Raw genomic sequence first — 26,983 nt, 5'->3', positions numbered from 1 at the left:
CAGTACCGTATGGCAGCGGGGACCAGATGCAGGACCAGGAGCGGGAGGGTGCGGAGATCGTCAGCGCCACCAGGAGCGGGAGGGTGCGGGGATCGTCAGAGCCACCAGGAGCGGGAGGGTGCGGAGATCGTCAGCGCCACCAGGAGCGGGAGGGTGCGGAGATCGTCAGCGCCACCAGGAGCGGGAGGGTGCGGAGATCGTCAGCGCCACCAGGAGCGGGAGGGTGCGGAGATCGTCAGCGCCACCAGGAGCGGGAGGGTGCGGAGATCGTCAGCGCCACCAGGAGCGGGAGGGTGCGGAGATCGTCAGCGCCACCAGGAGCGGGAGGGTGCGGAGATCGTCAGCGCCACCAGGAGCGGGAGGGTGCGGAGATCGTCAGCGCCACCAGGAGCGGGAGGGTGCGGAGATCGTCAGCGCCACCAGGAGCGGGAGGGTGCGGAGATCGTCAGCGCCACCAGGAGCGGGAGGGTGCGGAGATCGTCAGCGCCACCAGGAGCGGGAGGATGCGGAGATCGTCAGCGCCACCAGGAGCGGGAGGGTGCGGAGATCGTCAGCGCCACCAGGAGCGGGAGGGTGCGGGGATCGTTTGCGGCACCAGAAGCGGGAGGGAGCGGGAACCAGAAGCGCGACCATTGACGGGAGTGAGCGGGGAACGGATGCACGACCAGAAGCGGGAGGGAACGGGACCCGTAACGCGACCAGTACCGCGTGGCGGGGACCAGAAGCAGGACCAGTAGCGGGAGGAAACGGGGATCAGTAACACAAGCAGTGGCGGGAGCAAGCGGAGACCGGAAGCGGGTGAGAGCGGGGACCCGTTGCGTGACCAGGAGCGGGGGGGGGGGGGGAGGGGGGAACGGGTCCAGAAGCGGATCCAGCAGCGGGGACCATTGGCGCTACCAGAAACGGGAGGAAGCGGGGTTCAGAAGCGGGACCAGAAGCGAGACGGAGCGGGGACCAGTCGCGCGACCAGTAGCGACGACCAGAAGCGGGGATCAGTTGGGGGAGGGAGTGTGGAGCAGAAGCGGGAACAGTAGCCGGAGAGAGCAACAACGCGACCAGTAGAGGGAGGGAGCAGGGACCAGTAATGCGACCAGTAGCGGGAGGGAGCGGGAATCGTTAGCGCCTCCAGGAGCGGGAGGGAGCGGGACCAGAAGCGGGACCATTGACGGGAGTGAGCGGGGAACAGATGCGCGACCAGAAGCGGGAGGGACCCGGGACCAGTAACGCGACCAGTGCTGCGTGGGAGCTGGGACCAGAATAAGGACCAGTAGCGGGTGGCAGCGGTGACCAGTAGCTCGACCAGTAGCAGGAGAGAGCGGGGAATGGAAGCGGGTGGGAGGGGGAGCCAATAACGCGACCAGGAACGGGAGGGAGCGGGGATCAGTAGCGGGAGGGACGGGGATCAGAAGCGCCATCAGCAGGGGGAGGAAGCGGGAACAGATGCGGATGAGAGCGGAGACCAGAAGCGGGACCAATACCGGGAGGGAGCAGGGACCAGTTGCGGGAGAGAGCGGGGATCGTTCGCACCACCAGAAGGGAGAGAGAGCGGGAGTCAGAAGCGTGGACCATTTGCGGGAGGAAGCGTGGACCAGTAGCGGGGACCAGAGGTGGGACCATTTGCGGGAGGGAGCGGGAAACCAGAAGCGGGAACCAGTAGCGCGACCAAAAGCGGGTACGAGTGGGGACCAGTAGCGGGAGGGAGTGGGGACCACGACTGCCACCAGAAGCGGGAGGGAGCGGAGAACAGTACCGCGACTAGAAGCCGGAGGGAGCAGGCAGCAGTAGCGCGACCAGTACCGTGAGGGAGCGGAGATCTGAGGCGGGGGGGGAGCCTGTACTTCTGGCGGGAGGGAGCGGTGACCAGTAGAGCTACCAGTACCGCGTGGGAGCGGGGACCAGAAACAGGAAGAGTACCGGCAGAGAGCGGGGATCGTTTGCGGCACCAGAAGCGGGAGAGAGCGGGGACCTGTTACGTGCCCAGTATCGGGAGGGAACGTGCCCAGTACAGGGGACCACTGGCGCGACGAACAGCAGGAGGGAGCAGAGACTAGTTGCGGGAGAGTGCGGGGACCTGTTGCGTGACCAGAAGCGGGAGGGAACGGCTCCAGTAGCGGGGACCACTGGCGCGACCAGAAACGGGAGGAAGCGGGGTTCAGAAGCGGGAGGGAGCGGGGACCATATGGGGGACCAGTAGCGGGAGGGAGCATGGACCACTGCCGCGTCCAGAACTGGGAGAGAGCGGGCTTCGAAGCGGTAAGGAGCGAGGACCATTAGCGCCACCAATAGTGGGAGGGTGCGGGGTCCAGTAAAGCGACCAAAAGTGGGAGGGAGTGAGGACTAGTAGCGCGACCATTAGCGCGAACCAGTTGCGCGACCAGAAGCGGGGACCAGTTGCGGGAGGGCGCGGGGAGCAGGAGCGGGACCAGTTGTGGCAGGGAGCTGGACCAGTAGCAGGGATCAGTAGCGGGAGGGAGCGGGGCCCAGTAGCGCGACCAGAAGACCCAGCGAGCGTGGACGACTACCGCGACCAGCAGCGGGAGGATGCGGAAACCAGAAGGGCGACTTAGAGGTAGGGATCGGGAACCAGAATCGGGACCAGCAGTGGGACCAGTGCCGGGACGGATCGTGGACCAATCGCGCGACCGGAAATGGGAGGGAGCAGGGACCAGTAGCGCCACCAGGAGCGGGAGGGAACGGGATCCAGAAGCGGGATCAGTTGCGGGCGGAGCGGGGACCACTAGCGGGAGGGAGCGGGGAACAGAAATGGGACCAGTAGCGGGAGGGACCATTAGCGCCACCAGAAGGCGGAGAGAGCAGTGACCAGCAACGCGACCAGTAGAGGGAGGGAGCAGGGACCAGTAATGCGACCAGTAGCGGGAGGGAGCGGGAATCGTTAGCACCACCAGGAGCGGGAGGGAGCGGGGACCAGATGCGGGAGAGCGCGGGGACCAGTAGCAGGAGGGAGCGGGACCAGATGCGGGAGAGAGCGGGGACCAAAAGAAGGAGGGAGCGGGGATCAGAAGCGCCACCAGTAGCGGGAGGGAGCGGGACCAGAAGTGGAAGGGAGCGGGAACAAGAAGCGGGACCATTGACGGGAGTGAGCGGGGAACAGATGCGCGACCAGAAGCGGGAGGGACCCGGGACCAGTAACGCGACCAGTGCTGCGTGGGAGCTGGGACCAGAATAAGGACCAGTAGCGGGTGGCAGCGGTGACCAGTAGCTCGACCAGTAGCAGGAGAGAGCGGGGAATGGAAGCGGGTGGGAGCGGGAGCCAATAACGCGACCAGGAACGGGAGGGAGCTGGGATCAGTAGCGGGAGGGACGGGGATCAGAAGCGCCATCAGCAGGGGGAGGAAGCGGGAACAGATGCGGATGAGAGCGGAGACCAGAAGCGGGACCAATACCGGGAGGGAGCAGGGACCAGTTGCGGGAGAGAGCGGGTATCGTTAGCGCCACCAGAAGGGAGAGAGAGCGGGAGCCAGAAGCGTGGACCATTTGCGGGAGGAAGCGTGGACCAGTAGCGGGGACCAGAGGTGGGACCATTTGCGGGAGGGAGTGGGGACCATGACTGCCACTAGAAGTGGGAGGAAGCGGAGAACAGTACCGCGACCAGATGCAGGAGGGAGCTGGGAATGCTCTGTCTGTGTCAGGGGCTCCAGCGCTCTTTAAACTCCTCTCTCCCGATGTGCTCTGCTGCCAGTTTCCGCGCTCGTTAAAGGCTGCGATTGCGCATCACGCAACCACCGGGTGGCGCAGTACTTGCACATGCGCAAATACCACCTCGCGCACTTTAAGGTCACTGCGACGTTTTGGCAGCTGCCATTAGCAAAGATGGCGCTGCTCAATATATCACAAAATCGAAAACAAATGAAAGCAAAATGGCCACTTCTGGTCCCCACTCCCGCCAACCGCCCCCACCCCCACCCCCACCGTGCACAAACACGAATTTTAATCCAGTGGGCATTTTGAAAAGGGTTTTCTCACATTTTGGAAGCTGGAACAGATAAATTCTGGGAGTTCGTATTCAGCATGAACACTGGCAGTGAGCTGCTTCTGGGTTGTCAAAAGAGCCAAAGCAAGAACTTGATCTGGTATCACTTCAGTGAGCTTTATGTTTAGATCGGAGCTGCAGGATAGCTGCATGTGCAGGATTGTGTGGACATTACAAACGAATCCGTGCCCTCGCCACTTCTTCCTCCACGCCTGCTCTCTCCACCACCCACCCCGCCCACAGCCTCCTTCCCATATCCTGTCTATCTTTCCACTCTCTCCCTCTTTCCCGGTGCGGGGTAAAATGGCTGCGATCGTGGGAGGGAGCGGCGTTCCAGCACTCTTTTTAAAACCTTCTCCCTTGCTGTGTCCTGGACAATGTAGTTCCCAAACCCAGGGATATTGAGTGTAATTACCAGTGTCCCACTGCAGCCCAGACTGAGCCCCACCCTGGACCCTTCCTGTCTGTACATTTCCCCAGTGCCCCATTGGGGAACATTCAGTCCCGGATATCCTGCAGAAGCAGCGCTGTGGGGCCGGGCGGCTGAGTCACGTGACCCTGTTGCTGGGTCTCTGACGTCACAATGGGAGATGACACTCGCTCAGCTCGAACTCGAAACAGTGAAACAGCCAATAGGATTTAAACCTGGAGCGCGGCCAATTAAAGGGGAAGGACAGAAAATTGGCCAAAAATGTTTATTTGGAGAGAAACAGTGATGTTTATAAATTGAAATGTTCACACACCCACATCCAGTCGAGGTCTTGTACCCTGCAGCGACTTCAACTGATTCTCTCCATTTCGACTGAACTGATTCCGCCCCAACCTGAAACAGATTAAAGATGAACAGGAAACAAAGAGATTGAGCAATAAAGTAAATAACAGGGAGACTGGGGTTAATATTTAAAAAATAATTACAGAAATATTACTCATAAAAGTGACCAAATCTGATTTATACTTTATTTATTACATTAAACATTAACACAAACACTCACTGGATCCGCTCCAGACTCCTGCAGTTCAGTATGAGGCGGCGGAGAACGGGGACAGATCGGTCTGTGAAGGAGTTTGATTCCAGGTTGAGCTCCATCAGTGACTGGTTTGAACTGAGAGCAGAGGCGATATCCTGGGCACAAGCATCTGTGAGACCGACATCCCTAAGCCTGGGATCAGAGAGAAATAACAGGAATCAGTGCAAATCTCCACAGTTCATTGATAACGTTATTACTGATACTAATAATAATGTACAGCGTTCATGAACAACACTATTACTGATACTGATAATAATGTACAGCGTTCATTAATAACGCTATTACTGATACTAACAATAATAGACAGCATTCGTTAATAAGACTATTACTGATACTGATAATGCTGTATAGCGTTCGTTAAGAACGATATTACTGATAATAATGTACAAATAATGCACAGCGTTCGTTGATGCCGCTATTACCGATAATAATAATGTACAGTACAGCGTTCATTAATAAAGCTACCGATACTAATAATAATGCACATCGTTCATTAATAACATTATTACTGATATTAATAATGTATATGGTTCATTAATAACGCTATTACTGATCCCAATAATAATGGACATCGTTCATTAAAAACACTAACATAGCAATAACATGCCTAAAGACTTGCAGGTTGATAGGTAAATTGGCCATTATAAATTGCCCCTAGTAGAGGGAGGCGGTAGGGAAATATAGGGACAGGTGGGGATGTGGTAGGAATATGGAATTAGTGTAGGATTAGTACAAATGGGTGGCTGATGGCCGGCACAGACTCGGTGGGCCGAAGGGCCTGTTTCAGTGCTGTATCTCTAACTAACTAACTAACTAACTATTACTGATACCAATAATAATGTTCATGGTTCATTAATAACGCGATTACAGATACTAATAATAATGTACAGTGACCATTAATAACGCTATAACTGGCACTAATAATAATGCACAGCGTTCATTAATAACACTATTACTGATACCAATAATGTGCAGCATTCATTAATACTATTACTGATACTAATAATAATGTACAGCGTTCATTAGAAACACTATGACTGGCACTAATAATAATGTACATCATTCATTAATAACACTGTTACTGATACTAATAATATACATCGTTCATTAATAACGCTATTACTGACTAATAATAATTTACAGCATTCATTCATAACGCTACTACTGATACTAATAATGGACAGCGTTCAGTAATAACACTATTACTGATACTAATAATGTACAGCATTCGTGAATAACGCTATTACTGATGCTAATAATAACGTACTGTGTTCATTAATAACACTCATACTGACACGAATAACAATGTACAGTGTTCATTCATAACACTATTACTGGTGCTAATAATAAAGTACAGCGTTCATTAATAACACTATTACTGACAATAATAATAATGTACAGGGTTCGTTAATAATGCTATTACTAATACAAATAATAATGTACTGTTATTAATAACACTATTACGATACAAAAATGATCTGCATTGTTCATTAATAACACTATTACTAATAATGTAAAGCGTTCATTAACAGCACTATTACTGATACAAATAATAATGTACAGTGCTCCTAAATAACATATCACTGATACTAACAATATACTGTTTTCATTAATAATGCTATTTCTGATACTAATAATACCGTACAGCATTCATTAATAACACTATTACTGATGCTAATAATAACGTGCAACGTTCATTAATCACGCTGTCACTGACACTAATAATGTACAGCATTCATTAATAACACTATTACTGGTACTAATAATAAAGTACAGCGTTCATGAATAACAATATTACTGATACTCATAATAATGTACAGAGTTCATAAATAACGCTATTACTGATATTCATAATAATGTACAGCATTCATTAATAACACCATTACTGATACTAATAATAATGCACATGTTCATTAATAACACTATTACTGATACTAATAATAATGTACACATTCATTAGTGACAATATTACTGATACTCATAATAATGTACAGTGTTCATTAATAACACTATTACTGATACTAATAATAATATACAGTGTTCATTAATAACGCCATTACTGATACTAACAACAACGTATACCGTTCAGTAATAATGCAATCACTGATACATTATAATAATTTACAGCGTTCATTAACACCATTACAAATCCCAATAATAATGTACAGCATTCATTCATAACACTATCACTGATACTAATAATAATGAACAGCGTTCATTAATAACAATATTACTGATACTAATAATAATGTACTGTGTTCATTCATAACACTATCACTGATACTAATAATAATGAACAGCGTTCATTAATAATAATATTACTGATACTCATAATAATGTGCAGCGTTCATTAATAACAATATTACTGATACTCATAATAATGTACAGCGTTCATTAATAACGCTATTACTGATACTCATAATAATGTACAGCGCTCATTAATAACACCATTACTGATACTAATAATAATGCACATTGTTCATTGATAACACTATTACTGATATTATTAATGAACACTGTATATTATTATTAAAACTATTACTGATACTAATAATGTACAGCGTTCATTAATAACACTATTACTGATAGTAATAATGTACAGCGTTCATTAATAACACTATTACTAATACTAGTACTGTGCAGTGTTCATTAATAACACTTTTAATGATACTAATAATAATGTACATCGTTCATTAATAAACCTATTACTGATATTAATAATAATGTACAGTGTTCATGAAGAAAATTATTACTGACACTGATAATAATGAACATCGTTCATTAATAACTCTATTACTGAAACTAATAATGTTTAGCGTTGTTTCATAACATGACGACTGATATTCATAATAATGTACAGCATTCATTAATAACACCATTACTGATACTAATAATATGCACATTGTTCATTCAAAGCACTATTACTGATATTATTAATGAACACTGTATATTATTATTAACACTATTCCTAATACTAATAATAATATAAAGTGTTCATTAATAACGCTATTTCTGATATTAATAATAACGTACAGGTTTCATTAATAACGCTTTTACTGATACTAATAATGTACAATGTTCATTAATAATGCTATTACTGACACTAATAATGTACACCATTCCTTAATAACACTATTGCTGATACTAATAATAATGTACAACATTCGTTAATAACACTATTACTGATACTAATAATAATGTACAACATTCGTTAATAACACTATTACTGATACTAATAATAATGTACAGCGTTCATTAATAACACTGTTACTGATACTCATAATAAATACAGCGTTCATTAATAACACTATTACTGATACTAATAATATACACCGTTCAATACTAACACTATTACTGATACTAATGATAATGCACATCGTTCATTAATAACACTATTACTGATACTCATAATAATGTACAGCGTTCATTAATAACACTATTACTGATACTAACAATAACGTGTACTGTTCAGTAATAATGCAATCACTGATACATTATAATAATTTACAGCGTTCATTAACACCATTACTAATCCCAATAATAATGTACAGCGTTCATTCATAACACTATCACTGATACTAATAATAATGAACAGCGTTCATTAATAACACTATTACTGATACTAATAATAATGTACTGTGTTCATTCATAACACGATTACTGATACGAATAAGAATGAACAGCGTTCATTAATAACAATATTACTGATAATCATAATAATGTGCAGCGTTCATTAATAACGCTATTACTGATACTCATAATAATATACAGCATTCATTAATAACACCATTACTGATACTAATAATAATGCACATTGTTCATTGATAACACTATTACTGATATTATTAATGAACACTGTATATTATTATTAAAACTTTTACTGATACTAATAATGCACAGCTTTCATTAATAACACTATTACTGATACTAATAATGTACAGCGTTCATTAATAACACTATTACTGATAGTAATGTACAGCATTCATTAATAACTATTACTAATACTAGTACTGTGCAGTGTTCATTAATAACAATATTACTGATACTAATAATAATGTACATCGTTCATTAATAAAACTATTACTGATATTAATAATAATGTACAGCGTTCATGAAGAAAATTATTACTGACACTGATAATAATGAACATCGTTCATTAATAACTCTATTACTGAAACTAATAATGTACAGCATTCATTAATAACACTATTACTGATACTAATAATAATGGACAGCGTTCGTTTATAACACTATTACTGATACTAATAGTAATGTACAGTGTTCATTAATAACACTATTACTGATACTAATAATAATGTACAGTGTTCATTAATAACAATATTACTGATACTAATAATGTACAGTGTTCATTAATAACACTATTACTGATACTCATAATAATGTACAGCGTTCGTTTATAACACTATTACTGATATTCATAATAATGTACAGCATTCATTAATAACACCATTACTGATACTAATAATAATGCACATGTTCATTAATAACACTATTACTGATATTATTAATGAACACTGTATATTATTATTAAAACTATTACTGATACTAATATTGTACAGCGTTCATTAATAACACTATTACTGATACTAATAATGTACAGCGTTCATTAATAACAATATTACTGATACTAATAATAATGTACAGCGTTCATTAATAACAATATTACTGATACTAATAATAATGCACATGTTCATTAATAACAATATTACTGATACTAATAATAATGTACAGCATTCATTAATAACACTATTACTGATACTAATAATAATGTACAGCATTCATTAATGACAATATTACTGATACTCATAATTATGTACAGCGTTCATTAATAACACTATTACTGATACTAATAATAATATACAGTGTTCATTAATAACGCTATTACTGCTACTAACAATAACGTATACCGTTCAGTAATAATGCAATCACTGATACATTATAATAATTTACAGCGTTCATTAACACCATTACAAATCCCAATAATAATGTACAGCATTCATTCATAACACTATCACTGATACTAATAATAATGAACAGCGTTCATTCATAACACTATCACTGATACTAATAATAATGAACAGCGTTCATTAATAACAATATTACTGATACTAATAATAATGTACTGTGTTCATTAATAACGCTATTACTGATACTAATAATAATGAACAGCGTTCATTAATAACAATATTACTGATACTAATAATAATGTACTGTGTTCATTAATAACAATATTACTGATACTCATAATAATGTGCAGCGTTCATTAATAACAATATTACTGATACTCATAATAATGTACAGCGTTCATTAATAACGCTATTACTGATACTCATAATAATGTACAGTGTTCATTCAGAACACTATCACTGATACTAATAATAATGTGCAGCGTTCATTAATAACAATATTACTGATACTCAATAATGTACAGCGTTCATTAATAACGCTATTACTGATACTCATAATGTACAGTGTTCATTCAGAACACTATCACTGATACTAATAATAATGAACAGCGTTCATTAATAACAATATTACTCTTTCTTTCTTTCTTTTGGGCCTCCTTATCTCGAGAGACAATGGATACGCGCCTGGAGGTGGTCAGTGGTTTGTGAAGCAGCGCCTGGAGTGGCTATAAAGGCCAATTCTGGAGTGACAGGCTCTTCCACAGGTGCTGCAGAGAAATTTGTTTGTTGGGGCTGTTGCACAGTTGGCTCTCCCCTTGCGCCTCTGTCTTTTTTCCTGCCAACTACTAAGTCTCTTCGACTCGCCACAATTTAGCCCTGTCTTTATGGCTGCCCGCCAGCTCTGGCGAATGCTGGCAACTGACTCCCACGACTTGTGATCAATGTCACACGATTTCATGTCGCGTTTGCAGACGTCTTTATAACGGAGACATGGACGGCCGGTGGGTCTGATACCAGTGGCGAGCTCGCTGTACAATGTGTCTTTGGGGATCCTGCCATCTTCCATGCGGCTCACATGGCCAAGCCATCTCAAGCGCCGCTGACTCAGTAGTGTGTATAAGCTGGGGATGTTGGCCGCTTCAAGGACTTCTGTGTTGGAGATATAGTCCTGCCACCTGATGCCAAGTATTCTCCGAAGGCAGCGAAGATGGAATGAATTGAGACGTCGCTCTTGGCTGGCATACGTTGTCCAGGCCTCGCTGCCGTAGAGCAAGGTACTGAGGACACAGGCCTGATACACTCGGACTTTTGTGTTCCGTGTCAGTGCGCCATTTTCCCACACTCTCTTGGCCAGTCTGAACATAGCAGTGGAAGCCTTACCCATGCGCTTGTTGATTTCTGCATCTAGAGACAGGTTACTGGTGATAGTTGAGCCTAGGTAGGTGAACTCTTGAACCACTTCCAGAGCGTGGTCGCCAATATTGATGGATGGAGCATTTCTGACATCCTGCCCCATGATGTTCGTTTTCTTGAGGCTGATGGTTAGGCCAAATTCATTGCAGGCAGACGCAAACCTGTCGATGAGACTCTGCAGGCATTCTTCAGTGTGAGATGTTAAAGCAGCATCGTCAGCAAAGAGGAGTTCTCTGATGAGGACTTTCCGTACTTTGGACTTCGCTCTTAGACGGGCAAGGTTGAACAACCTGCCCCCTGATCTTGTGTGGAGGAAAATTCCTTCTTCAGAGGATTTGAACGCATGTGAAAGCAGCAGGGAGAAGAAAATCCCAAAAAGTGTGGGTGCGAGAACACAGCCCTGTTTCACACCACTCAGGATAGGAAAGGGCTCTGATGAGGAGCCACCATGTTGAATTGTGCCTTTCATATTGTCATGGAATGAGGTGATGATACTTAGTAGCTTTGGTGGACATCCGATCTTTTCTAGTAGTCTGAAGAGACCACGTCTGCTGACGAGGTCAAAGGCTTTGGTGAGATCAATGAAAGCAATGTAGAGGGGCATCTGTTGTTCACGGCATTTCTCCTGTATCTGATGAAGGGAGAACAGCATGTCAACGGTCGATCTCTCTGCATGAAAGGCACACTGCACGTCAGGTTAGATGTGCTCAGCCAGCTTCTGGAGCCTGTTTAGAGCGACTCGAGCAAAGACTTTCCCCACTATGCTGAGCAGGGAGATTCCACGGTAGTTGTTGCAGTCACCGCGGTCACCTTTGTTTTTATAGAGGGTAATGATATTGGCATCGCGCATGTCCTGTGGTGCTGCTCCCTCGTCCCAGCACAGGCATAGCAGTTCATGTAGTGCTGAGAGTATAGCAGGCTTGGCACTCTTGATTATTTCAGGGGTAATGCTGTCCTTCCCAGGGACTTTTCCACTGGCTCGAGAATCAATGGCATCACTGAGTTCCGATTTTGTTGGCTGTATGTCCAGCTCATCCATGACTGGCAGAGACTGGGCTGCATTGAGGGCGGTCTCAGTGACAACATTCTCCCTGGAATACAGTTCAAGGTAGTGCTCAACCCACTGGTCGATTTGTTTACGTTGTTCAGTGATTGTGTCCCCTGATTTAGATTTGGGGGGGGGGGGGGGGGTGATCTTCTTGATGGTTGGCACAAAAGCTCTCTTAATGCCATCATACATTCCTCTGATGTTTCTGGTGTCTGAGGCCAGCTGAATATAACTGCATAGGTGTTGCCAGTAGTCGTTTGCGCAACGCCTGGCTGTTCTTTGTGCAGTGCTTCTGGCTGCTTTAAGTGCTACGGATGTTAACTCACTGGGGGCTTTCTTGTAGTTCAACAGTGCAATGCGTTTAGCGGCTATGACAGGTTCCAGCTCTTCATTATGAGATTGAAACCAGTCTGCATTTCTCTTCGCACGTTTGCCGTCGGTGGTCAAAGCTGACTCATAGATGGCGTCTCTGATGTGGGCCCACTTGGTCTCAGCATCCCCTGTGGGAGTGTTTTGAAGGGCTGTTACAAGTGAATTTAGAAATTTTTGTAACAGCTGTGGATGAGAAATTCTGCTCTTGTTGATGCGCGGGTGGCCCTTCTGCTTGGAATGATGCAACTTCTTTGGTCTGAGTCTAACCTTGCTGCACACCAGGGAGTGGTCAGTGTCGCAGTCCACACTGTGGAAGCTGCGTGTGATTTTAACACTGTTTAAGGAGGCTCACCTTGTGACGATGAGGTCTAGCTGGTGCCAACAACGCGATCTTGGGTGTCTCCATGAAACCTGGTGACAGGGTTGAGTGTGAAAGAACGAGTTGGTGATGCAGAGGTTATGATGAGTTGTGCACAACTCAAGCAGTCTCTGTCCATTCTCATTCATCCTTCCAACGCCATAGCACCCAAGGCAGGAGGGCCATGAGTCATGGTCGGCCCCAACACTGGCATTAAAGTCCCGCAGCAGGAACAGGTGTTCAGTGTTGGGGATGCTGCTAATGATGTTATGGAGTTCCTCATAGAACTGGTCTTTAGCTTCATGTGGGGAGCAGAGTGTTGGAGCTTAGATGCTGAGTAGGTGTACTGGACCAGAGGTGGTGAGCAGTCGGATGGACAGTATGCATTCCGAGCCATTTGAGGGAGGCTCTATCATGCTGAGCTAGGGGTTTCTGATGGTGATGCCCATTCCATGCTCTCTTGGTTCTTCAGGATCCCTGCCCTGCCAGAAGAAGGTGTAGTCTTGCTCTGCTAGAGATCCACTCGCGGGAAGGTGTGTCTCCTGAAGTGCTGCAATGTCTACATTGAGTCTATTGAACTCGTTGTTAATGATGGCGGTCTTCCGAGAATCGTTGATTTGTGTAAGGTCTTGCGACAGGCCAGGACACATAGTTCTGACGTTCCAGCTTGCAAAGTGAAGGGCTGGTACCTTCTTTCCTTTTTTCATGTTGTTTGGTGCGGTGTTGCAGTCCACCTTTCCGGCAATGACCCTGAGCTCCAAGACCTAATGAAGCAGGTGGACCGTGGAGGGACAGAACCTTATTGACCGGGGGCTGCCCGGTTTGAGGCGGGCAGTAGCTGTCCAGTGAGGTGCGATGACCTCTCCCACCGACAAAGTCAACCCGTGGTTCCCAATCTCTACGCCAATTTAGCTGGACTTATAACCCGTAACTGCTGCTTTCTGTGTTGTTTCAGTCCCTGTGAGGCAACTATGGAGTGACCTCTCCATGGCGCATGCCTCGTCGAGTGTATGGAGGTTGAAAGTTGCCCAATCGTCAAAACCCCCCATCGGCCTTTCTGGTGGAGTCCAAAGGAGTGCAGAGCACGACGTTTGGCACTGGTATGGCTGCAGGAACTGCCGGAAACATGCCAAAGGTGACACATGACCGCCTACGGGGTTCCGCTCCAGATATTCTGTTCGGGTTTACTCCCTTAGCCTTGGTCTCCCCCGAGACGCCCACAAGGCAGTGGGGTTGTTAGGGCCCCTACACAGCTGTAGGATGATGCCGGTGGGAGGAGGGGGTGCGAGGGGGAGGGGTGGAGGGAAGGGGTTGTGAGGGGGAGCTGGGAAGGGGGCTGTAAGGGGGTAGGGGGTGCAGGGAAAGGGGTGCAGAGGGAAGATGGTGCGGGGGTCTGGGGAGGGGTTGTGAGGGGGTAGGGGGTGTGGGGGTGTGGGCTGAGAAAGTGGAGCTGGGAAGGGGAAGGGGGGGAAGGGGTTGCAGGTAATAAGCCATTTCCTCAGTTCCCACCATCGATGCCTGGAAATCTCGTCCGCGTCCTTCGGGAGGTGAGCAACATCCTTGTGCGCCGATACCAGCATTGCCGACAGTGCACTGCAGATGCTCTCCCAGCCATCTCAGGCGGGTGCTTTGAGTTTGCGGCCGTGGAGCCATTTGTGGCTTTTTGGGTGTTCGGGCACCTTTTAGCAAGGCTTCCGTAGGGTCCCGCTGCTCCTTCTTCTCTTCAATGGACTTACCGCACGCCGTGGCCGCGGACACTCAGGACGGTTAAGACAGCAGGATCGGAGATCAAAGTATCACCAGCTGTACTTTTCAGTTTCATCCGGAGAAAGCAAAGAGCAGGTATGGCTGGGGGAGGGTCGTGGGCCCAGGTAACATAAACTAGCTGTTGGCTTGTAGTTAGGGCTAAAATGAACATCACACATTAATAACACTATTACTGACGCTAATAATAATGTACAATGTTCATGAAGAACATTACTGACACTAATAATAATGAACATCGTTCATTAATAACACTATTACTGATACTAATTAAAAGTAGAGCATTCATTAATAACACTACTGCTGATACTAATAATAATGTACATGGTTCAAGAATAACGCTATTACTGATACTATTAACAATGTACATCTTTCATTAATAACACTATTACCGATTCTAATAATAATGTACAGCATTAATTAATAACACTATTACTGTGACTAATAATATACAGCGTTCATTAATAACACTATTACCGATACTAATAATGTACAGCGTTCATTAATAACACTATTACTAACACTAATAACGTGCAGCGTTCTTTAATAACACTTTTACTGATAGTAATAATAATGTACAATGTTCATGAAGAAAATTATTACTGACACATAATAATGAACATCATTCATTAATAATTCTATTACTGAAACTAATAATGTTCAGCGTTCATTCATAACACTACTACTGATACTATTAATAATGTACAGCGTTCATTAAAAGCACCATTACTGATACTAATAATAATGTACAGCGTTAATTAATAACACTATTACTGATACTAATAATGAACAGCATTCATTCATAACGCTATTGCTGATTCTAATATTAATGTACAGAGTTAATTAATAACACTATTACTGATAATAATGTACAGCATTCACCATTAACACTATTACTGACACGAATAATCTCCAGCGTTCCTTAATAACACTATTACTGATAATAATAATGTACAGCATTCACTAATAACACTATTACTGATACTAATATTAATGTACAGAGTTAATTGATAACACTATAACTGATACTAATAATAATGTACAGCGTTCATAAATAACACAATGGCTGACACCAATAATAATGTACAGCGTTCATTAAGAGCACTATTACTGATAATAATGTACAGCATTCACCAATAGCACTATTACTGATACTGATATTAATGTGCAGTGTTCATTAATAACACCATTACTGATACTAATAATAATGTACAGCGTTCACGAATAACACCATTACTGATACTAATAATAATGCACATGTTCATTGACAACACTATTACTGATATTATTAATGAACACAGTATATTATAATTAAAACTATTACTGATACCAATGATAATATACAGCATTCATGAATGACACTATTACCAATACTAATAATAAAATACAGCGTTCATTAATAACACTATTACTGATACAAATAATAATGTACAGTGCTCCTAAATAACATATCACTGATACTAACAATATACTGTTTTCATTAATAATGCTATTTCTGATACTAATAATACCGTACAGCATTCATTAATAACACTATTACTGATGCTAATAATAACGTGCAACGTTCATTAATCACGCTGTCACTGACACTAATAATGTACAGCATTCATTAATAACACTATTACTGGTACTAATAATAAAGTACAGCGTTCATGAATAACAATATTACTGATACTCATAATAATGTACAGAGTTCATAAATAACGCTATTACTGATATTCATAATAATGTACAGCATTCATTAATAACACCATTACTGATACTAATAATAATGCACATGTTCATTAATAACACTATTACTGATACTAATAATAATGTACAGCATTCATTAGTGACAATATTACTGATACTCATAATAATGTACAGTGTTCATTAATAACACTATTACTGATACTAATAATAATATACAGTGTTCATTAATAACGCCATTACTGATACTAACAACAACGTATACCGTTCAGTAATAATGCAATCACTGATACATTATAATAATTTACAGCGTTCATTAACACCATTACAAATCCCAATAATAATGTACAGCATTCATTCATAACACTATCACTGATACTAATAATAATGAACAGCGTTCATTAATAACAATATTACTGATACTAATAATAATGTACTGTGTTCATTCATAACACTATCACTGATACTAATAATAATGAACAGCGTTCATTAATAACAATATTACTGATACTCATAATAATGTGCAGCGTTCATTAATAACAATATTACTGATACTCATAATAATTTACAGCGTTCATTAATAACGCTATTACTGATACTCATAATAATGTACAGCGCTCATTAATAACACCATTACTGATACTAATAATAATGCACATTGTTCATTGATAACACTATTACTGATATTATTAATGAACACTGTATATTATTATTAAAACTATTACTGATACTAATAATGTACAGCGTTCATTAATAACACTATTACTGATAGTAATAATGTACAGCGTTCATTAATAACACTATTACTAATACTAGTACTGTGCAGTGTTCATTAATAACACTTTTAATGATACTAATAATAATGTACATCGTTCATTAATAAACCTATTACTGATATTAATAATAATGTACAGTGTTCAAGAAAATTATTACTGACACTGATAATAATGAACATCGTTCATTAATAACTCTATTACTGAAACTAATAATGTTTAGCGTTGTTTCATAACATGACGACTGATATTCATAATAATGTACAGCATTCATTAATAACACCATTACTGATACTAATAATATGCACATTGTTCATTCAAAGCACTATTACTGATATTATTAATGAACACTGTATATTATTATTAACACTATTCCTAATACTAATAATAATATAAAGTGTTCATTAATAACGCTATTTCTGATATTAATAATAACGTACAGGTTTCATTAATAACGCTTTTACTGATACTAATAATGTACAATGTTCATTAATAATGCTATTACTGACACTAATAATGTACACCATTCCTTAATAACACTATTGCTGATACTAATAATAATGTACAACATTCGTTAATAACACTATTACTGATACTAATAATAATGTACAACATTCGTTAATAACACTATTACTGATACTAATAATAATGTACAGCGTTCATTAATAACACTGTTACTGATACTCATAATAAATACAGCGTTCATTAATAACACTATTACTGATACTAATAATATACACCGTTCAATACTAACACTATTACTGATACTAATGATAATGCACATCGTTCATTAATAACACTATTACTGATACTCATAATAATGTACAGCGTTCATTAATAACACTATTACTGATACTAACAATAACGTGTACTGTTCAGTAATAATGCAATCACTGATACATTATAATAATTTACAGCGTTCATTAACACCATTACTAATCCCAATAATAATGTACAGCGTTCATTCATAACACTATCACTGATACTAATAATAATGAACAGCGTTCATGAATAACACTATTACTGATACTAATAATAATGTACTGTGTTCATTCATAACACGATTACTGATACGAATAAGAATGAACAGCGTTCATTAATAACAATATTACTGATAATCATAATAATGTGCAGCGTTCATTAATAACGCTATTACTGATACTCATAATAATATACAGCATTCATTAATAACACCATTACTGATACTAATAATAATGCACATTGTTCATTGATAACACTATTACTGATATTATTAATGAACACTGTATATTATTATTAAAACTTTTACTGATACTAATAATGCACAGCTTTCATTAATAACACTATTACTGATACTAATAATGTACAGCGTTCATTAATAACACTATTACTGATAGTAATGTACAGCGTTCATTAATAACACTATTACTAATACTAGTACTGTGCAGTGTTCATTAATAACAATATTACTGATACTAATAATAATGTACATCGTTCATTAATAAAACTATTACTGATATTAATAATAATGTACAGCGTTCATGAAGAAAATTATTACTGACACTGATAATAATGAACATCGTTCATTAATAACTCTATTACTGAAACTAATAATGTACAGCATTCATTAATAACACTATTACTGATACTAATAATAATGGACAGCGTTCGTTTATAACACTATTACTGATACTAATAGTAATGTACAGTGTTCATTAATAACACTATTACTGATACTAATAATAATGTACAGTGTTCATTAATAACAATATTACTGATACTAATAATGTACAGTGTTCATTAATAACACTATTACTGATACTCATAATAATGTACAGCGTTCGTTTATAACACTATTACTGATATTCATAATAATGTACAGCATTCATTAATAACACCATTACTGATACTAATAATAATGCACATGTTCATTAATAACACTATTACTGATATTATTAATGAACACTGTATATTATTATTAAAACTATTACTGATACTAATATTGTACAGCGTTCATTAATAACACTATTACTGATACTAATAATGTACAGCGTTCATTAATAACAATATTACTGATACTAATAATAATGTACAGCGTTCATTAATAACAATATTACTGATACTAATAATAATGCACATGTTCATTAATAACAATATTACTGATACTAATAATAATGTACAGCATTCATTAATAACACTATTACTGATACTAATAATAATGTACAGCATTCATTAATGACAATATTACTGATACTCATAATTATGTACAGCGTTCATTAATAACACTATTACTGATACTAATAATAATATACAGTGTTCATTAATAACGCTATTACTGCTACTAACAATAACGTATACCGTTCAGTAATAATGCAATCACTGATACATTATAATAATTTACAGCGTTCATTAACACCATTACAAATCCCAATAATAATGTACAGCATTCATTCATAACACTATCACTGATACTAATAATAATGAACAGCGTTCATTCATAACACTATCACTGATACTAATAATAATGAACAGCGTTCATTAATAACAATATTACTGATACTAATAATAATGTACTGTGTTCATTAATAACGCTATTACTGATACTAATAATAATGAACAGCGTTCATTAATAACAATATTACTGATACTAATAATAATGTACTGTGTTCATTAATAACAATATTACTGATACTCATAATAATGTGCAGCGTTCATTAATAACAATATTACTGATACTCATAATAATGTACAGCATTCATTAATAACGCTATTACTGATACTCATAATAATGTACAGTGTTCATTCAGAACACTATCACTGATACTAATAATAATGTGCAGCGTTCATTAATAACAATATTACTGATACTCATAATAATGTACAGCGTTCATTAATAACGCTATTACTGATACTCATAATGTACAGTGTTCATTCAGAACACTATCACTGATACTAATAATAATGAACAGCGTTCATTAATAACAATATTACTCTTTCTTTCTTTCTTTTGGGCCTCCTTATCTCGAGAGACAATGGATACGCGCCTGGAGGTGGTCAGTGGTTTGTGAAGCAGCGCCTGGAGTGGCTATAAAGGCCAATTCTGGAGTGACAGGCTCTTCCACAGGTGCTGCAGAGAAATTTGTTTGTTGGGGCTGTTGCACAGTTGGCTCTCCCCTTGCGCCTCTGTCTTTTTTCCTGCCAACTACTAAGTCTCTTCGACTCGCCACAATTTAGCCCTGTCTTTATGGCTGCCCGCCAGCTCTGGCGAATGCTGGCAACTGACTCCCACGACTTGTGATCAATGTCACACGATTTCATGTCGCGTTTGCAGACGTCTTTATAACGGAGACATGGATGGCCGGTGGGTCTGATACCAGTGGCGAGCTCGCTGTACAATGTGTCTTTGGGGATCCTGCCATCTTCCATGCGGCTCACATGGCCAAGCCATCTCAAGCGCCGCTGACTCAGTAGTGTGTATAAGCTGGGGATGTTGGCCGCTTCAAGGACTTCTGTGTTGGAGATATAGTCCTGCCACCTGATGCCAAGTATTCTCCGAAGGCAGCGAAGATGGAATGAATTGAGACGTCGCTCTTGGCTGGCATACGTTGTCCAGGCCTCGCTGCCGTAGAGCAAGGTACTGAGGACACAGGCCTGATACACTCGGACTTTTGTGTTCCGTGTCAGTGCGCCATTTTCCCACACTCTCTTGGCCAGTCTGAACATAGCAGTGGAAGCCTTACCCATGCGCTTGTTGTTTTCTGCATCTAGAGACAGGTTACTGGTGATAGTTGAGCCTAGGTAGGTGAACTCTTGAACCACTTCCAGAGCGTGGTCGCCAATATTGATGGATGGAGCATTTCTGACATCCTGCCCCATGATGTTCGTTTTCTTGAGGCTGATGGTTAGGCCAAATTCATTGCAGGCAGACGCAAACCTGTCGATGAGACTCTGCAGGCATTCTTCAGTGTGAGATGTTAAAGCAGCATCGTCAGCAAAGAGGAGTTCTCTGATGAGGACTTTCCGTACTTTGGACTTCGCTCTTAGACGGGCAAGGTTGAACAACCTGCCCCCTGATCTTGTGTGGAGGAAAATTCCTTCTTCAGAGGATTTGAACGCATGTGAAAGCAGCAGGGAGAAGAAAATCCCAAAAAGTGTGGGTGCGAGAACACAGCCCTGTTTCACACCACTCAGGATAGGAAAGGGCTCTGATGAGGAGCCACCATGTTGAATTGTGCCTTTCATATTGTCATGGAATGAGGTGATGATACTTAGTAGCTTTGGTGGACATCCGATCTTTTCTAGTAGTCTGAAGAGACCACGTCTGCTGACGAGGTCAAAGGCTTTGGTGAGATCAATGAAAGCAATGTAGAGGGGCATCTGTTGTTCACGGCATTTCTCCTGTATCTGACGAAGGGAGAACAGCATGTCAATAGTCGATCTCTCTGCACGAAAGCCACACTGTGCCTCAGGGTAGATGCGCTCGGCCAGCTTCTGGAGCCTGTTCAGAGCGACTCGAGCAAAGACTTTCCCCACTATGCTGAGCAGGGAGATTCCACGGTAGTTGTTGCAGTCACCGCGGTCACCTTTGTTTTTATAGAGGGTGATGATGTTGGCATCGCGCATGTCCTGGGGTACTGCTCCCTCGTCCCAGCACAGGCATAGCAGTTCATGTAGTGCTGAGAGTATAGCAGGCTTGGCACTCTTGATTATTTCAGGGGTAATGCTGTCCTTCCCAGGGGCTTTTCCGCTGGCTAGGGAATCAATGGCATCACTGAGTTCCGATTTGGTTGGCTGTATGTCCAGCTCATCCATGACTGGTAGAGGCTGGGCTGCATTGAGGGCAGTCTCAGTGACAGCATTCTCCCTGGAGTACAGTTCTAGGTAGTGCTCAACCCAGCGGTCCATCTGTTTGCGTTGGTCAGTGATTATGTCCCCCGATTTAGATTTGAGGGGGGTGATCTTCTTGATGGTTGGCCCAAGAGCTCTCTTCATGCCATCATACATTCCTCTGATGTTTCCGGTGTCTGAGGCCAGCTGAATATGACTGCATAGGTGTTGCCAGTAGTCGTTTGCGCAATGCCTAGCTGTTCTTTGTGCAGTACGTCTGGCTGCTTTAAGTGCTGCGGATGTTAAATCGCTGGGGGCTTTCTTGTAGTTCAAAAGTGCAATGCGCTTAGCGGCTATGACAGGTTCCAACTCTTCATTATGAGATTGAAACCAGTCTGCATTTCTCTTCGCACTTTTGCCGTAGGTGGTCAAAGCTGACTCATAGATGGCGTCTCTGATGTGGGCCCACTTGGTCTCAGCATCCCCTGTGGGAGTGTTTTGAAGGGCTGTTACAAGTGAATTTAGAAATTTTTGTAACAGCTGTGGGTGAGAAATTCTGCTCGTGTTGATGCGCGGGTGGCCCTTCTGCTTGGAATGATGCAACTTCTTTGGTCTGAGTCTAACCTTGCTGCACACCAGGGAGTGGTCGGTGTCGCAGTCTGCACTGTGGAAGCTGCGTGTGATTTGAACAATATTACTGATACTAATAATAATGTACTGTGTTCGTTAATAACAATATTACTGATACTCATAATAATGTACAGCATTCATTAATAACACCATTACTGATTCTAATAATAATGCACATTGTTCATTGATAACACTATTACTGATATTATTAATGAACACTGTATATTATTATTAAAACTATTACTGATACTAATAATGCACAGCTTTCATTAATAACACTATTACTGATAGCAATAATGTACATCGTTCATTAACAAAACTATTAATGATATTAATAATAATGTGCAGTGTTCATGAAGAAAATTATTACTGACACTGATAATAATGAACATCGTTCATTAATAACTCTATTACTGAAACTAATAATGTTCAGCGTTCATTAATAACATTACGACTGATATTAATGAATGCTGTACATTATTATGAGTAACACCATTACTGATACTAATAATAATGGACAGCGTTCGTTTATAACACTATTACTGATACTAATAGTAATGTACAGCGTTCGTTTATAACACTATTACTGATACTAATAATAATGTACAGCGTTCATTAATAACACTATTACTGATACTAATAATAATGTACAGCGTTCATTAATAACACTATTACTGATAGTAATAATGTACAGCGTTCATTAATAACACTATTACTAATACTAGTACTGTGCAGTGTTCATTAATAACACTTTTAATGATACTAATAATAATGTACATCGTTCATTAATAAAACTATTACTGATATTAATAATAATGTACAGTGTTCAAGAAAATTATTACTGACACTGATAATAATGAACATCGTTCATTAATAACTATTACTGAAACTAATAATGTTCAGCGTTCATTCATAACATTACGACTGATACTCATAATAATGTACAGCATTCATTAATAACACCATTACTGATACTAATAATAATGCACATTGTTCATTGAAAGCACTATTACTGATATTATTAATGAACACTGTATATTATTATTAACACTATTCCTAATACTAATAATAATGTACAGTGTTCATTAATAACGCTATTTCTGATATTAATAATAACGTACAGGTTTCATTAATAACGCTTTTACTGATACTAATAATGTACAATGGTCATTAATAATGCTATTACTGACACTAATAATGTACACCATTCCTTAATAACACTATTGCTGATACTAATAATAATGTACAGCATTCGTTAATAACACTATTACTGATACTAATAATAATGTACAGCGTTCATTCATAACACTATTACTGATACTCATAATAATGTACAATGTTCAATCATAACAATATTACTGATACTCATAATAATGTACAGTGTTCATTAATAACACCATTACTGATACTAATAATAATGCACGTTGTTCATTGATAACACTATTACTGATATTATTAATGAACACTGTATATTATTATTAAAACTATTACTGACGCTAATAATGTACAGCGTTCATTAATAACACTATTACTGATACTAATAATGTACAGCGTTCATTAATAACACTATTACTGATAGTAATAATGTACATCGTTCATTAATAACAATATTACTAATGCTAATACTGTGCAGTGTTCATTAATAACACTTTTAATGATACTAATAATAATGTACATCGTTCATTAATAAAACTATTACTGATATTAATAATAATGTACAGTGTTCATGAAGAAAATTATTACTGACACTGATAATAATGAACATCGTTCATTAATAACTCTATTACTGAAAGTAATAATGTTCAGTGTTCATTCATAACATTACGACTGATACTCATAATAATGTACAGCATTCATTAATAACACCATTACTGATACTAATAATAATGCACATTGTTCATTGAAAGCACTATTGCTGATATTATTAATGAACACTGTATATTATTATTAGTATTAGGAATAGTGTTAATTATTAACACTATTCCTAATACTAATAATAATATACAGTGTTCATTAATAACGCTATTTCTGATATTAATAATAACGTACAGGTTTCTTTAATAACGCTTTTACTGATACTAATAATGTACAATGTTCATTAATAATGCTATTACTGACACTAATAATGTACACCATTTCTTAATAACACTATCGCTGATACTAATAATAATGTACAGCATTCGTTAATAACACTATTACTGATACTAATAATAACGTACAGCGTTCATTAATAACACTGTTACTGATACTAATAATATACACCGTTCATTACTAACACTATTACTGATACTAATGATAATGTACATCGTTCATTAATAACACTATTACTGATACTAATGATAATGTACATCGTTCATTAATAACACTATTACTGATACTGATAATAATGTACAGCGTTCATTAATAACACTATTACTGATACTAATGATAATGTACATCGTTCATTAATAACACTATTACTGATACTGATAATAATGTACAGCGTTCATTAATAACACTATTACTGATATTAATGAACGCTGTACATTATTATGAGTATCAGTAATAGTGTTATTAATGAACGCTGTACATTATTATCAGTATCAGTAATAGTGTTATTAATGAATGCTGTACATTATTATGAGTATCAGTAATAGTGTTATTAATGAACGCTGTACATTATTATGAGTAACACTATTACTGATACTCATAATAATGTACAGCATTCATTAATAACACCATTACTGATACTAATAATAATGCACATTGTTCATTGATAACACTATTACTGATATTATTAATGAACACTGTATATTATTATTAAAACTATTACTGATACTAATAATGCACAGCTTTCATTAATAACACTATTACTGATAGTAATAATGTACATCGTTCATTAATAAAACTATTAATGATATTAATAATAATATACAGTGTTCATGAAGAAAATTATTACTGACACTGATAATAATGAACATCGTTCATTAATAACTCTATTACTGAAACTAATAATGTTCAGCGTTCATTCATAACATTACGACTGATACTCATAATAATGTACAGCATTCATTAATAACACTATTGCTGATACTAATAATAATGTACAGCATTCGTTAATAACACTATTACTGATACTAATAATAATGTACAGCGTTCGTTTATAACACTATTACTGATACTAATAGTAATGTACAGCGTTCGTTTATAACACTATTACTGATACTAATAATAATGTACAGCGTTCGTTAATAACACTATTACTGATACTAATAACAATGTGCAGCATTCGTTTATAACACTATTACTGATACTAATAATAATGTACAGCGTTCATTAATAACACTATTACTGATACTAATAGTAATGTACAGCGTTCGTTTATAACACTATTACTGATACTAATAATAATGTACAGCGTTCGTTTATAACACTATTACTGATACTAATAGTAATGTACAGCGTTCGTTTATAACACTATTACTGATACTAATAATAATGTACAGCGTTCGTTTATAACACTATTACTGATACTAATAGTAATGTACAGCGTTCGTTTATAACACTATTACTGATAGTAATAATGTACAGCGTTCATTAATTACACTATTACTAATACTAGTACTGTGCAGTGTTCATTAATAACACTTTTAATGATACTAATAATAATGTACATCGTTCATTAATAAAACTATTACTGATATTAATAATAATGTACAGCGTTCATGCAGAAAATTATTACTGACACTGATAATAATGAACATCGTTCATTAATAACTCTATTACTGAAACTAATAATGTTCAGCGTTCATTCATAACATTACGACTGATACTCATAATAATGTACAGCATTCATTAATAACACCATTACTGATACTAATAATAATGTACAGCATTCATTAATAACACCATTACTGATACTAATAATAATGCACATTGTTCATTGAAAGCACTATTACTGATATTATTAATGAACACTGTATATTATTATTAACACTATTCCTAATACTAATAATAATATACAGTGTTCATTAATAACGCTATTTGTGATATTAATAATAACGTACAGGTTTCATTAATAACGCTTTTACTGATACTAATAATTGTTACTAATACTGATACTAATAGTTGGCAGGAAAAAAGACAGAGGCGCAAGGGGAGAGCCAACTGTGCAACAGCCCCAACAAACAAATTTCTCTGCAGC

At 39.6% G+C, this 26,983-nt stretch overlaps 1 protein-coding gene across 2 annotated transcripts in view; it reads right to left on the bottom strand.

Moving 5' to 3' along the window:
* Nucleotides 1-4,680: 4,680 nt before the first annotated feature.
* The window catches only part of LOC137361319 (NACHT, LRR and PYD domains-containing protein 3-like), a 68,567-nt gene continuing 46,264 nt past the window's right edge, over nt 4,681-26,983 (bottom strand). For both annotated transcript variants that reach the window (XM_068026220.1, XM_068026219.1), the window contains exons 10-11: nt 4,984-5,151; nt 4,681-4,814 (exon numbers count right to left, since the gene is read on the bottom strand). In XM_068026220.1, coding sequence (XP_067882321.1) covers nt 4,727-4,814; nt 4,984-5,151 — 256 coding nt within the window. In that variant the 3' untranslated portion in view covers nt 4,681-4,726. The remainder of the gene's footprint in view (nt 4,815-4,983; nt 5,152-26,983) is intronic.

Source organism: Heterodontus francisci, unplaced genomic scaffold (genome assembly GCF_036365525.1).
Source record: "Heterodontus francisci isolate sHetFra1 unplaced genomic scaffold, sHetFra1.hap1 HAP1_SCAFFOLD_506, whole genome shotgun sequence".
NCBI lineage: Eukaryota > Metazoa > Chordata > Chondrichthyes > Heterodontiformes > Heterodontidae > Heterodontus > Heterodontus francisci.
The sequence above is the reverse complement of the archived record's forward strand: the minus strand, read 5'-3'. Positions and strand labels throughout refer to the sequence as shown.